Consider the following 13,720-nt stretch of genomic DNA (forward strand, 5'->3'; position numbering starts at 1 on the left):
GCCCCAGCTGTTGCGGGCATTTGGGGAGTGAACCAACAGATGCAAGATCTCTTGCTTTGTGTCACTCTACCTTTCAAATAAATAAATAACCATTTAAAAAAGCCTAGGGAGGGGCCGGCATTGTGGCACAGGCATCCCAAATGTGTGTCGGTTCGAGTCCTGGCTGCTCCACTTCCAATCCAGCTCCCTGCTAATGCATCTGGGAAAGCAGCAGAAGATGGTCCAAGTCCTTGGGCTCCTGCATCCACATCAGAGACCCAGAAGAAGCTCCTGGCTCCTGGCTTCAGATTGGCTCAGCTCCAGCCATTGCAGCCATTTGGGGAGTGAACCAGAGGATAAAAGAACCCCCCCCCCCCGCCCCTTTCTCTCTGTCTCTTCCCCTCTCTATAATTATTTCAAATAAATAAAATAAATCTTAAAAATAAATAAGAGTACTGGGGCCAGCACTGTGGTACAGTAGCTTAATTCTCCGCCTGCAGCGCTGGCACCTCATATGGGCGCCGGTTCTAGTCCTGGCTGCTCCTCTTCTGATCCAGCTCTCTGTTAATGGCCAGGGACAGCAGTGGAAGATGGCCCAAGTGCTTGGGCCCCTGCACCCACAGAGTTAGCCTGGAGGAGGCTCTTGGCTCCTGGCTTTGGATCGGCCCGGCTCCAGCTGTTGAAGCGATCTGGGGAGTGAACCAACAGGTGGAAGACCTTTCTCTCTGCCTTCCACTCTCACTGTCTGTAACTCTACCTCTCAAATAAATAAATAAAATCTTTTTTTAAAAAATCTATTTTTTAAAAAAGTCTAAGGAAAAAAGTCTGTGGAAAAGAGAATTAAGCATGTTTACTTTAATGCGAAGAAAATTTGAAATCCATGCTTAGTTTTCTATGATACCTGTTTTCCAGAGACTCTTAAAAGATTTATTTACTTATTTATTGGAAAGGCAGAGACACATACGCTGAGTTATCATCCATCTGTTGGTTACTCCCCAGATGGTCTCAACAGCCGGGGCAGCTTCAGGCTGAAACCAGGAGGCAGGAACTGCATCCGGGTCTCTCATGTGAGTGGCTGGGACCCATGTACTTGGGCCACCCTCCACTGTTTTCCCAGTGCTTTCGCAGGAAGCTGGACTGGAAGCAGAGCAGCTGGGACTTGCACCGCACTTGGCCATGGGATGTTCCAGGCGGCCCCTTAACCCTCCAGGCCCCAACACCTGTGGGCCCAGGAACTTTTCGAGGACCTCTCAATTTCAAAACATTTTTGCACCCAACTGAACTTATCTTTCAACTGCCATCTTCCAGGAGGTTTGTGAAGTGCCCTCTTCAGGGACAAAATCAACAGGACGACAGTCCCTACAGGGAGGCGGGAGCGCAGGCCCTGGCTTGGTGCGTGGGAAGCGCTAGCACCAGGTCTGAGGCCCAGAGATGGATGAGAGCGTGTTACGTAAGCCTGCAGCACAGCAAGATGTGGCCTCTGGTGCTGAAGTCGAGAACCAAAGTAGCCTGGCGCTGTTCTCAGGACACAGAGGGCAAGCTCTGGAGCCACGTCTCTGAATAAAGACGCCTGCAATCAGTAGATCTAAAGTCCAGCCCAGAAGTTAATTTTTAAAACAGATAAGGGGGAAAAAAAACACCTCCCGAAATTTGCTCAAGAAAAAGATGTCGCTGAAGGACAAAATGACAACAACCTAAAAATCGGAATCGGCTTTATTTTCGACTCTAGAATCGGGCACCGCTAAGCTGCGTAACAGAGTGAGCGTTCCAAGGAGCTGGGCAGAAGAGGCAGGCTTGACAGACAGAAAAAGGCTGCAGAAAACAGAACCAAAGAACAGAAGTGGACTGGTCATTTTTGTCTTTTTCTTTGTTTTTTTTTCATTAACCCAAAGACTTTTCCTGAGACTGGGACTTTTCCCCACAGCAATGGGTTCATGGATTGGTCATTTCCAAACTACTGTGCTTGGACTGGGGAGTCAGGTTACCTTTTGTGTAAGGATTAAGTCCGTTAACATGTCACTGACACTTGCCACTTTGGGACACTGGGCTGTTCGCTCTCCAACCCTGGCACAGAAGGTCAGGTAACAACTGAGCTTCACTTGGGGCTCCATTTTGATCTCTACCGTGGTCTGCTGGGGGCCAGCACGAGTGCTTATCCACAGCAATGGCCTCCTACAGCTTTCAATTAGCAGTCCACAGAAACAGATCTCTTGCCTATGACATCCACTCTTTCTACAACAAACAATTCACTAGAATAAGCCAAGAAATGATCGGTCTCCAAATGTACTGAGTGTACACCCACAATGTACACCCTTGATTCTTAGTAATTTGCCAAAAAAGGAAATCCCGCCACAGGCAGACCTGCTCTGCGCGCCTCTGCCGAGGCCTCTGAGACAAGCAGCAGGGTGCAGGGGTGAGTTCAGTCCTGTTCACTCAGATTCCTGAGCGCAGCGCAGAAGAAACCTAGCGAGGGCGAAACGCTCAGCGTGCAGACATCCATGGTGGGGGGGGGGAGGAAGCTGGTGCTTCTGAGTTTGAAATGAAATCAACTGAGTTTCCTGCCACCCAAATTAACCCTTCAAACATTCACTTGCAGATCTGTCTGTACAAATATTCATCGCATGCCCCTATCAATTTATTGAATCCTGGGTGAATGTGGAGCTTGGGAAAGAAACCGGGTAGGCCCACACTTGGAAGAAACTCCACGTAGCTCTGGGTCTGGGGAGGCCACCCTGATAGAGATCCCAGGGCTGAGCCCTCAGGCATGGGGGTGGCTTAGAAATCAGGGAGGTGAGCCGGCGCCGTGGCTCAATAGGCTAATCCTCCACCTTGCGGCGCCGGCACACCAGGTTCTAGTCCCGGTTGGGGCGCCGGATTCTGTCCCGGTTGCCCCTCTTCCAGGCCAGCTCTCTGCTATGGCCAGGGAGTGCAGTGGAGGATGGCCCAGGTGCTTGGGCCCTGCACCCCAGGGGAGACCAGGAAAAGCACCTGGCTCCTGGCTCCTGCCAGGATCAGCGCGGTGCGCCGGCTGCAGCGGCGGCCATTGGAGGGTGAACCAGCGGCAAAGGAAGACCTTTCTCTCTCTGTCTCTCTCTCTCACTGTCCACTCTGCCTGTCAAAAAAAAAAAAAAAAAAAAAAAAAAAAAAAAAAAAAAAAAAAAAAAGAAATCAGGAAGGAAAGCAAGCCATGTCCAGGGGACCCGGAGTTCCAGCTCAGAAGAGATCTGGATTTAGAAGTTACTGCCCGGCCGGCGCCGTGGCTCACTTGGCTAATCCTCCACCTGCAGCGCTGGCACCCTGGGTTCGGGGCGCTGGATTCTGTCCCAGTTGCTCCTCTTCCAGTCCAGCTCTCTGCTGTGGCCCGGGAGGGCAGTGGAGGATGGCCCAAGTGATTGGGCCCTGCACCCGCATGGGAGACCAAGAGGAAGCACCTGGCTCCTGGTTTCGGATCGGTGCGGCGCACTGGCCAGAGTGCACCAGCCGTAGCGGCCATTTTGGGGGTGAACCAATGGAAAAGGAAGACCTTTCTCTCTGTCTCTCTCTCACTGTCTAACTCTGCCTGTCAAAAATAAATAAATAAATAAATAAATAAATGAAGTTACTTCCCTGCCTAGAGCAATGGTTCTCAAAGTGTGGGCCACACACTCTTAGGCCAACCTGAGCACCTTTCCAAGATCTGTGAGGGCCAAAATATCTTCATGATAATGCTGGTCAACCTAAATAACAGAGATCTTCCAAAGGTAAGGAACTTATTCAAGGATAAACACCATGCCAGGAACAGGCGCGACACAGTAAACCCTGGGTACTCAGGTAAGTACAGGAAGCCAAGGGCTTTGAAAGGTAAAACAACAAGGTTACATAAGCTGTTTTGAAACATTTACCCTTGGCTGGAAAGACCAGTAACAGGGCAGCGTCGGCCTCCGGCTGGCAGGCAGCTGCAGGACAGATGCCCTTGCAGCCCTGTGTTCTGGGTCCGGCTGCGGCGGCCTTGTGCAGGGCTGTGCCCCGGGCAGTCTCTGGACAGTCCTTGCCATCAGGCAATCCTGTGCAAGGCGCCCTTCCTCTAGGTCTCCCTGCTCCATCTGCCAGGCACTGGCTCAAGCGACTCCAGTTTAACGCTGACAACTTCCACAAACAACTGTGAGAGTGTTTGCCTTTCTCACTGTGGCGACTCCTGTACTGAAGATGGTGGGGAAGTAGCGGTGGGGACGCCACTGGTGACTCAGCACAATCGAAGGCAACGTCACCCACCTACACCAGCTGGGGGTTCCGCTCACGCTCAGCTTCACTGCAGGACGCTCCTGATAACTCGGTACTCAGCAGTGATCCTCCTAAACCTCAGCCGTGGGGCCGTGCCTTTTCATAGCCTACTTTGCCTTGACTGAACCAGACATTTTTACACTGAGCAGCATCTTTACTGGAAAGAACAAGTGACAAACAGAGACATTCAGGCTCGAGTATTTGGAAAATATTTTCTCAAAAACGAAAAACGTGAGGCTGGTACTTCAAGGAAAACACCAATTGTATTTGCTGCCAGTGATAAACGTGAGTTTTCAAGTGAAAATTAGAACTTTTATCCACACTGCGAGCCTGACAGCTTCTCAATACTTACAGACTCTTGAGATTGCTGGCAATATTAATGATTATGTTTTTAATACACAAATGCATTAACATTTGGAAGATCTGCATAATTCACTGAACCCCTGTTTTCCAAATGAGGAATGAAGAACGTGACCAAACCACTCGTGAGTAAACACCCATTCCAGCTGTTAACATTTCGATATAACAAAGTACAAAATGCAAAAAGGTGTAACAAAGAGTAAAGTTCACTGATGGGTAGAGGTTCAGATTCTATTTCAACTAACTTCTAATTTTCTTGTTTTTATTTTATTTGAACGGCAGACAGACAGAGACAAATGGAGAGCGAATCTTCCATCTGACGGTTCACTCACCAAATGCCTGCAACAGCCAGGGCTGGGTCAGGCCAAAGCCAGGAGCCCAGAACTCAATCCAGGTCTCCCAAGTTCATGGAAGGAGTCCCCATCCACCTAAGCCATCGTCTGCTGTACCCCAGGGTGCACGATTAGTGAGGACTCAAATGAGTCACCCCAATACAGGACACAGTTATCCCAAGTGCTGATTTAATGCTGCACCAAACGCCCGCCACACAGCTCACCTTTAAAAACTGCTTGTGGGAGAAGTGGTTAACTAAGCATGAAGTAGCTTAGATGCTACTTGGACACCCATTTGCCATATCAGTGTGCCTAGGCTGGAGTTCAGGCTCAGCTCCCGACTCCAGCTTCCTGCAAATGCACATCCTGGGAGGCTTGGAGTAGCTAGGTTTCTATCACCCATGTGAGACCCTGACTGAATGCTGGGCTCCCGGCTTTGGCCTACGCCAGCCCCAGCTGTTGCAGGCTTTCAGGCTGTGGGCCACATGAGAGCTCTCGCTTTCTGTCTCTAATTAATTAATTTATTTAAAAAACAAACTTTACTTATTGAGGGGCAGGTATTTTGTCTAGCAACTAAGACACGCACATCCCACATTGCAGTGCCTGGGTTGCATGCCTGGCTCTAGCTCCTGACCCCAGCTTCCTGCAAACGCAGACCCTGGAGGCAGCACTGACGGTTCAAGTCATGGAGTTAGATTTGTTTGCAAAAAGTTAATTTTCCATAAAAATATTATTTATGATAATATAACAAACTTACTACTCCATTTTTAAATGAATAAATATCTTTCAAACATCTTAGCTTTAATTTTTTTTCAAAAATTTATTTATTTTGGCTGGCACCACAGCTCACTAGGCTAATCCTCCGCCTATGGTGCCGGCACCCCAGGTTCTAGTCCCGGTCGGGGCGCCAGATTCTGTCCTGGTTGTTCTTCTTCCAGTCCAGCTCTCTGCTGTGACCCGGGAGTGCAGTGGAGGATGGCTCAAGTGCTTGGGCCCTGCACCCGCATGGGAGACCAGGAGAAGCACCTGACTCCTGGCTTCGGATTAGCGCGGTGCGCCAGCCGCAGCAGCCACTTGGGGGGTGAACCAACGGAAAAAGGAAGACCTTTCTCTCTGTCTCTCTCTCACTGTCTAACTCTGCCTATCAAAAAAAAATTAAAATTAAAAAAATTTATTTATTTTATTTGAAAAGCAGAGTTACACATAGAGAGGAGAGGCAGAGAGAAAGAAGTCCTCCATCCACTGGTTCACTTCCCAGTTGGCTGCAACAGCCAAAGCTGTGCCAATCCAAAGCCAGGAGCCAGGAGCTTCCTCCTGGTCTCCCACGCGGGTGCAGGGGCCCAAGCACTTGGGCCATCTTCTACTGCTTTTCCAGGCCACAGCAGAGAGCTGGATTAGAAGAGGAAAGGCCGGGACTCGAACCAGCACCCATATGGGATGTTAGCACTGCAGGTGGCGGCTTCATCTGCTACGCCATGGCGCCAGCCCCAGCTTTAATTTTTTTTTTTTTTCTATTTTTGACAGGTAGAGTTATCAACAGTGAGAGAGAGAAAAGAGAGAAAGGTCCTCCTTCCATTGGTTCACTCCCCAAATGGCCACCACGACTGGTGCTGTGCCGATCTGAAGCCAGGAGCCAGGTGCTTTCTCCTGGTCTCCTATGCAGGTGCAGGTGCCCAAACACTTGGGCCATCCTCCACTGCCCTCCCGCGTCACAGCAGAGAGCTGGACTGGAAGAGGAGCAACCAGGACTAGAACCCGGCACCCACATGGGATGCTGGCGCTGCAGGCAGAGGATTAACCAAGTGAGCCACGGCGCCAGCCTCGAGCTTTAATTTTTAATACAGTCAATATATCTAGATAAGTCCGTGTGTGGGTACTTCAAAACATTCATGGAAAATACATATCATAGGGTAGGGAAGGTGGCACAGTGGTTAAGGTACTGCTTGGGACACCTGCTTCCCAATAGGAATTCCTCAGTAAGAGTCCCAGCTCCACTTAGGAATTCCTCAGTAAGAGTCCCAGCTCCACTCTGGATTCCAGTTTCCTGTTGATGTGTACCCTTGATAGGCAGCATGTGATAACGCAAGTGCTTGGGTCCCTGACATACACATGGGAGACCCAAAGTGAGTTCCAGGCTCCTGGCCTTGGTCTGGTCTAGCCCCCACTGTTGTAGACATCTGGAGAGTGAACCAGTAGATCTCTCTGTGTTTCTTTCAAAGAAATAAAAATAAATTTTTAAATAAAATTTTAAAGTATATATGATGAATAAATTATGCATGAATTTCATAATTTGTTTATGCCAAAATAAATTTATCTTTGATTTCATTTTTCCATGAATGTTTTGAAACCCTCTTTTAAGAGTGTAAATGGGGCCGGGAGACCAGAAGGAAGCAGCTGGCTTCTGGCTTCGGATCGGCGCAGCACCGACCATAGCGGCCATTTGGGGAGTGAACCAATGGAAGGAAGACCTTTCTCTCTGTCTTTCTCTCTCACTGTGTAACTCTATCTGTCAAATAAATTAAAAAAAAAAAAAGAAAAAACGTGTAAATGGATTCTACAAAGACCAAAGTTTAAGAGACGCTGGCCTAGGGTAAGGGTGTCCAGACAGAGCAGGGTCATGATGAGCCAACACTGGGAAACTGAGCTGAAGAGAGGGCCTTGCAAAGAGAAACTGAAAAGTAGGCAGTTTCACAAAAGCAAAATAACTTTAGGAAGGGGAGAAGGAGGAGGAGGAGGAGGAGGAGGAAGAAGACGAGGAGGGGGAGGAGGAAGAGGAGGCCGGAAGTGCTCAAGAGCCTGAGTAAGGACGGAGTTAATGGAAACACACTAGGTTCATACCTGTAAAATAGCCAGGCCTGGGGTGAACCCAGGGATCCGCTCCTTCATTTGACTGACTTCATTCTTCAGTTTCTCCCTTATTTGCCTAGAAAAAAAAAAACAAAGGCTGCATTAACAATGCTTAAAACACAAAAACCTGATGCAGACGGGTAGATGTTCTGTTTCAATGAGTTACATCTTCAGAGTGGAGATTACCTTCTGTAATATGTACCAAGAACTCTCCAAGTCTCAAACAGATGCAGAGCTTTTTAAAGCCTTCTGACACCAACTGGGTCACGTGGGGATAGTTTAAAATGGATTCCCTGATGGTATTCAAAGTCATACAGTGGGGGATCAGCGCTCTGGCGTAGCGGGTAAATCCGCCGCCTGCAGTGCCAGCATCCCATATGGGCACCGGTTCAGGTCCCGGCTGCTCCACTTCCGATCCAGCTCCCTGCTATTGCTTGGGAAAGCAACAGAAGATGGCCCAAGTCCTTGGGCGCCTGCACGCATATAAGAGACCCAGAAGAATCTTCAGACCGGCCCAGCTCTGGCTGTTGTAGCCCTTAGGGGAGTGAACCAGCAGATGGAAGATAACTCTGCCTCTGCCTCGCTGTAACTCTGCCTCTCAAATCAATAAAATAAATCTTAAAAAAAATAAAAAAATACAGTTGGAGCCAGCAGTGGTACAACAGGTTAAGCCACACCCAGTGATACCGGTATTCAACATGAGAGTTTGGTCCAATCCCATCTGCTCCGCTTCCTATCCAGCTTCCTGCTAATGAGGCTGGGAAAGCAGTGGAAGATGGCCCGAGTATTTGAGTCCCTGTCACCAATGTGGGAGACCTGGATGGAGTTCAAGGCTCCTGGCTTTGCCATTTGGGGAATGAACCAGCGACTGAAGCTGCCTCTCTGTCACTCTGCCTTCCAAAAAAATAAAATAAATCTTTTAAAAAATCATATAGTGGGGGTTGGTTTGAGTCCCAGCTGCTCTACCTCCTATCTAGCTCCCTGCAAATGCACCTGGGAAAGCAACAGAAGATGGCCCAACTCCTTGGGCCCCTGCACCCATGTGGGAGACCTGGATGAAGCTCCTGGCTCCTTTCTTCAGCCTGGCACAGCCCTGACCATTGCAGCCATTTGGGGAGTGAACCTGTGAATGGGAAATATCTCTCTCTCTGCCTCTCCTTCCTTGTAACTCTTTCAAGCTCACATCTTTTGTTCAACCTACCCTAGTAAGATGTCCACGGTATATCCACATAAGGCTAAATCATAAATCAATGAATCCCACCCCAAATCAGATATAAATTTACAAATTATCATATTCTAATTCACAAAAGAATTTTCCTAACAAGAGGATATAACACAAGTATAACCTCTTGTGAAAATAAGATAATTATTTTACTAACATACTTCTCATCCATTCAGGACATCAAGAAACTATATTCATAAATAAACATTCAAATAACTCCACTGTGACTGGATATATGATTTAGCCTTCAACATGAACATGATCTGTCTCTGCTGGAAAAGTCGTTTTATCATGTACCTTTTTCCGTCTTATTTACTTGACCCACACTTGGCATACAAATGCACAGGGACACTGGCACAGCTCCTCCCTCACTCTAATTCAGTTACTGCCATCTGCACCCCACACCTTACAAACACTGACATAAAGCAGCCCAGGAGTCACAAGAAGCACGTGATCTGGGCTAGTCTAGTGAACACCAAGATGCTGAGTGGCACAAGAACTCACACTCGAGTGTGCAACCTTATTTCCAGGCAGTGACCTTGTTTTTTCAAACCAACATTCTGTACACTATAACTTGGAAGGGTTAGTAGACGGTTGGGGTTTCCACATTGAGATGGGACCTGCACAAAGGCCACAGCTCTGCTCTGAGACGAGAGAACAGGAAACCCCGGAGCTGTCCGCAGTTTCCACTCCCCAGCAGTCGCAGCCTCCGCAGCTCCCCGGGACGACAATCAGATGCGCTTCCAACAGCTGCAGAAGGCCCCTGGGAGAGCCAAGGTCCAGGCTCACCTCTCTCCTTCCGCCCCCTGCTTCCCTCCAAGCATGCTATTCACACGAAGGACTTAGACCACTTTAAACACAGCACACCGCCAGGACAAAAAGCGGCTGATGTGTGTCTATCTGTGCAGGAGAGCAAAGGAAACGCAAAGGCTTCTCCTGCTCTCTTTCACCCTCCCCAGCCCAAACAAAACTCATGAAGTAGCAGGACTAACACATCACTCCACTGACTCTCAGAGCACAAAGACAATACTGAGAATAGTTAACAAGAACTGAGAGAAGGGGGCGGGCCTTTGGCCCAGTGGTCAGACACCTTTTGGAGTGCCACATCCCATACTGGAGCGCCTGTTCTGAGTGCCAGCTTCCAGCCAACGCACACCCTGCGAGGTAGCAGGTGTTGGCTCAACTACTTGGAAACCTGGATTGAGATCCAAGCTCCTGACTTTAGCCTGGGCCAGCCCAGACTACTGCAGGCATATTAGGAGTAAACTAGCAAGGGAGCCCTCGGTCTGCCTCTCTGCCACTCAAATAAATAAATAAGAATTAAAAAAAAAAAAAAAATGAGATGAACACAGCAGACCTCAGCAAGCTTGTGAGGCAGGCAGGGCGGGAGAGGCTCTCATTTATGTCCATTCATAGAGAGGCTCTCGGCAGCCATGTGACTTTCCGAGAGCCAATCAGCAGAAAACAGAGCAAGTGCAAGGCCCCTGAGGTCCAATCAGGAACTGGAAGCAGTAAGATCAGGCAGAGTCTTTTATTCTGAATGAAACAAGTTTAACTAGAAAGTTATCCCAACCAACACAACTTCAAAAATCAACCCTGCTTTTAGGGCAGTGTTGAAGAGAGTCAGTGAAACTGATCAAGCTGTAATTTTTTTTTTTTTAATTTACTTATTATTTAACGAGGGGCCAGCGCTGTGGCATAGTGGGTTAAAGCCCCGGTCTGTAGCACCAGCATACCATATGAGCGCCGGTCCAAGTCCCAGCTGCTCCACTTCCCATCCAGCTCTCTGCTGTGGTCTGGGAAAGCAGTAGAAGATGGCCCAAGCACTTGGGTCCCTGCACCCTTGTGGGAGACCTGGAAGAAGCTCCTGGCTCCTGGCTTTGGATCAGCGTAGCTCTGGCCGTTGCAGCCATCTCGGAAGTGAACCAGAATTTGGAAGACCTCTCTCTCTGCCTCTCTGTAATTTTGCCTTTCAAATAAATTAATAAATATTTTTAAAAGATTTATTTATTTATTTGAAAGGCAGAATTAGAGAGAGGCAGAGGCGCAGAGAGAGAGAGAGAGAGAGAGTCTTCCATCTGCTGGTTCACTCCCCAAATGGCCGCAATGACCAAACTGAGCCAATCCAAAGCCAGGAGCCAGGAGCTTCCTCTGGGTCTCCTAGACCACTGCAGGGGCCCAAGCACTTGGGCCATCCTTTGCTGCTTTCCCAGGCCACAGCAGAAAGCGGGATCAGAAGTGAAGCAGCCAAGACTTGAACCAACGCCTATATGGGATACCAGCACTGTAGGCAGTGGCTTTTACCCGCTATGCCACAGCACCAGCCCCTCTTTTTCATTTTTTTAGAAAAAGAAATGGCAAACTTAGGCTCATTTAAATGATAGCATAGAAAATATAGAACATTTTGTTCTTTCTTAACCTACTGGGCTAAAACAACACTTTCTATCTATACCACCTTCTGGTACTGGCTCCCAGCAGCTTGCAACCTGCTGAGTGTAAGTATTGTTTTTATTTGCCCCTTCGTCAGCACAAGTGTTCTTATTCCAGAACCCTTGTAGGATTTGGTAAATAAACCCATTGTATCAGTATGAAATGCATCCTGTGCCTTAACATATCTGTACTTCTCAATCTTTGCAGCTCCCTTTCACAACCCGCACAAGTTCAGTCATTCATGGCTGGGCAGTTTCTCTGTACTCCATGTGAACACATCTAGAACGGCCGCTGCGCCCCGGCTTCCCACCAGTGCTGTGACCCAAGGCACAGTCATCTCTGGCCTGGACTGCGCAATTGCAGTGGCTTCTCACTGTGGTCCCTGGATTGTTCACCCTCCCCCGCACAACCACTTCCCAATTCAGCAACCTGAACAATCGTTTAAAAATGTTAAGTTGATCATATCTGCCCGCCTCCAAACTCTTCAATGGCTTCCTGTTCATGACCTTTTCTCCAACGCATCTAGAATAGCAGTAAGAAACACGTTTTCATCATTATTATTTATTAGAGTTACAGAGAGAGGTCTTCTATCCACTGGTTCACTACCCAAATGGCCACAACAGCCGGAGCTGAGCTGATCTGAAGCCAGGAGCCAGGAGATTCTTGCGGGTCTCCCACGCAAGTGCAGGGGCCCAAGGACCTGGGCCATCTTCCACGGCTCTCCCAGATGCATTAGCAGGGAGCTGGATCAGAAGTCAAGCAGTCGGGACTCAACTAGCACCCATGTGGGATGCCGGCGTTGCCAGGCCAGGACTTTAAACCTCTGTGCCACAGCGCCGGCCCCAAGAAACATTTTTTTCTATAGTTTGTTTGTTTGTTTATTTGAAAGTCAGAGTTACACAGAGAGAGAAGGAGAAGCAGAGAGGAGAGAAGGTCGTCCATCCGCTGGTTCACTCCCCAGATGGCCACAACGGCCAAAGCTGCGCCTATCTGAAGCCAGGAGCTTCTTCCAGGTCTCCCACATGGGCACAGGGACCTAAGGACTTGGGCCATCCTTCACTGCCTTCCCAGGACATTGCAGAGAGCTGGATCAAAAGAGGAGCAGCCGGGACTAGAACCGGCATCCATATGGGATGCTGGTGCTTCAGGCCAGGGTGTTAACCTGCTCCACCACAGTGCCGACCCCCCACGAAACATTTTAAAGTGTGCATTAACTACGACCAGCAGGGACTAGGCAGCCCAGAGAGCTGCAGCCAACACCTGGAGAACTGTCTGGTCTAGTGGGGGCAGGAGGGAATTACCAAGACAGTTGTAATCAGCCCTGAGTAAGTTCCTTTAAGAATGGGCCCTATTAACTGAACAAGCCTAACGTGAAAAGTACAATATGAAAGCCAGGCGTCAGCTGTGTCTGATGTTAAGAAACCCTAAAAGAGGAACAAGGGGAGAAAAAGGTAATCCCTTGTCCGTATTTCTGAGTCATAAAGTTGTGATTAATTAAATGGTGGGAAGCCCTTCAGTTCTTACAGCCCGTAATTTCCAGAAAGTTTAATTGCTATAGAACAACCTGGTGAAGATTCCAGAGCGAAGTGAGGCCAAAACAGGAGCCGCAGCAACACCGATGAGCCATCTCTGCATGGCAGAACCACCCAGGGTCACCCCAACCTCCACCAACCCTCACTGAAATCTGCAGAATAGAAAGAAGTGGGGAAAAAGGAGAAAAAACCGTGCAAGTCTCTCTGGCCCTGATGGGTGGATGAGTAAAATCATCACAGCCAATTCAATACAATGTGGAAAGCGGGAACACGAACAGACAGATGCAGTTTTAAATAAGTTGTTGCCGGCACCTAGTGGGTAGCAGGTGTGCTGCAACCAAGCACCTGGAACCCACAGCACAGCACAGCACAAAGAACTACCCAGCACAAATGTGAACAGTGCCCGAAGTTGAGAAACCCTGTTGCAGACCAATAAAATGTAATGTTTGGGGTTATCTTTAATTCCCAAAAATCAGGAGGAAATAATATCTATTTCTGCCTCTCAATGTTTGTTTGAATCTCTAGAGACTCATTGGGATTACTGTCAGTTTTCTCCAAGGTAACTGCTTCCACATTCAGTTATAATAGAAAGCCAGAGTGCAGTGGTGCGTAGAAATGGTATCACCTCCAGGCCCCCTGTACAGTCACTTGTCAGCTCTTTGGCCCCGAATTTTACGCCAGATATTCACAGAGTTCACGATGCGATTCACTCTGCTAGATGCGATGGCTCAGTTTCAAATCTTTGACATTTGATGACA

At 48.5% G+C, this 13,720-nt stretch overlaps 1 protein-coding gene across 2 annotated transcripts in view; it reads right to left on the minus strand.

Annotated features, from left to right (window-relative positions):
- Positions 1-13,720, minus strand: part of MTHFD1 (methylenetetrahydrofolate dehydrogenase, cyclohydrolase and formyltetrahydrofolate synthetase 1) — a 68,968-nt gene that overhangs the window by 42,579 nt on the left and 12,669 nt on the right. The window contains exons 1-2 of one of the 2 annotated variants that reach the window (XM_070065041.2): positions 12,995-13,109; positions 7,770-7,854 (exon numbers count right to left, since the gene is read on the minus strand). In XM_070065041.2, the coding sequence (XP_069921142.2) occupies positions 7,770-7,854; positions 12,995-13,065 (156 nt within the window). In that variant the 5' untranslated portion in view covers positions 13,066-13,109. Of the gene's footprint in view, positions 1-7,769; positions 7,855-12,994; positions 13,110-13,720 lie in introns of those variants that run through there. The other variant, XM_008271884.5, reaches the window with a different exon arrangement.

Source organism: Oryctolagus cuniculus, chromosome 20 (genome assembly GCF_051225735.1).
Source record: "Oryctolagus cuniculus isolate XC-2025 breed Fujian yellow rabbit chromosome 20, ASM5122573v1, whole genome shotgun sequence".
Classification (NCBI taxonomy): domain Eukaryota; kingdom Metazoa; phylum Chordata; class Mammalia; order Lagomorpha; family Leporidae; genus Oryctolagus; species Oryctolagus cuniculus.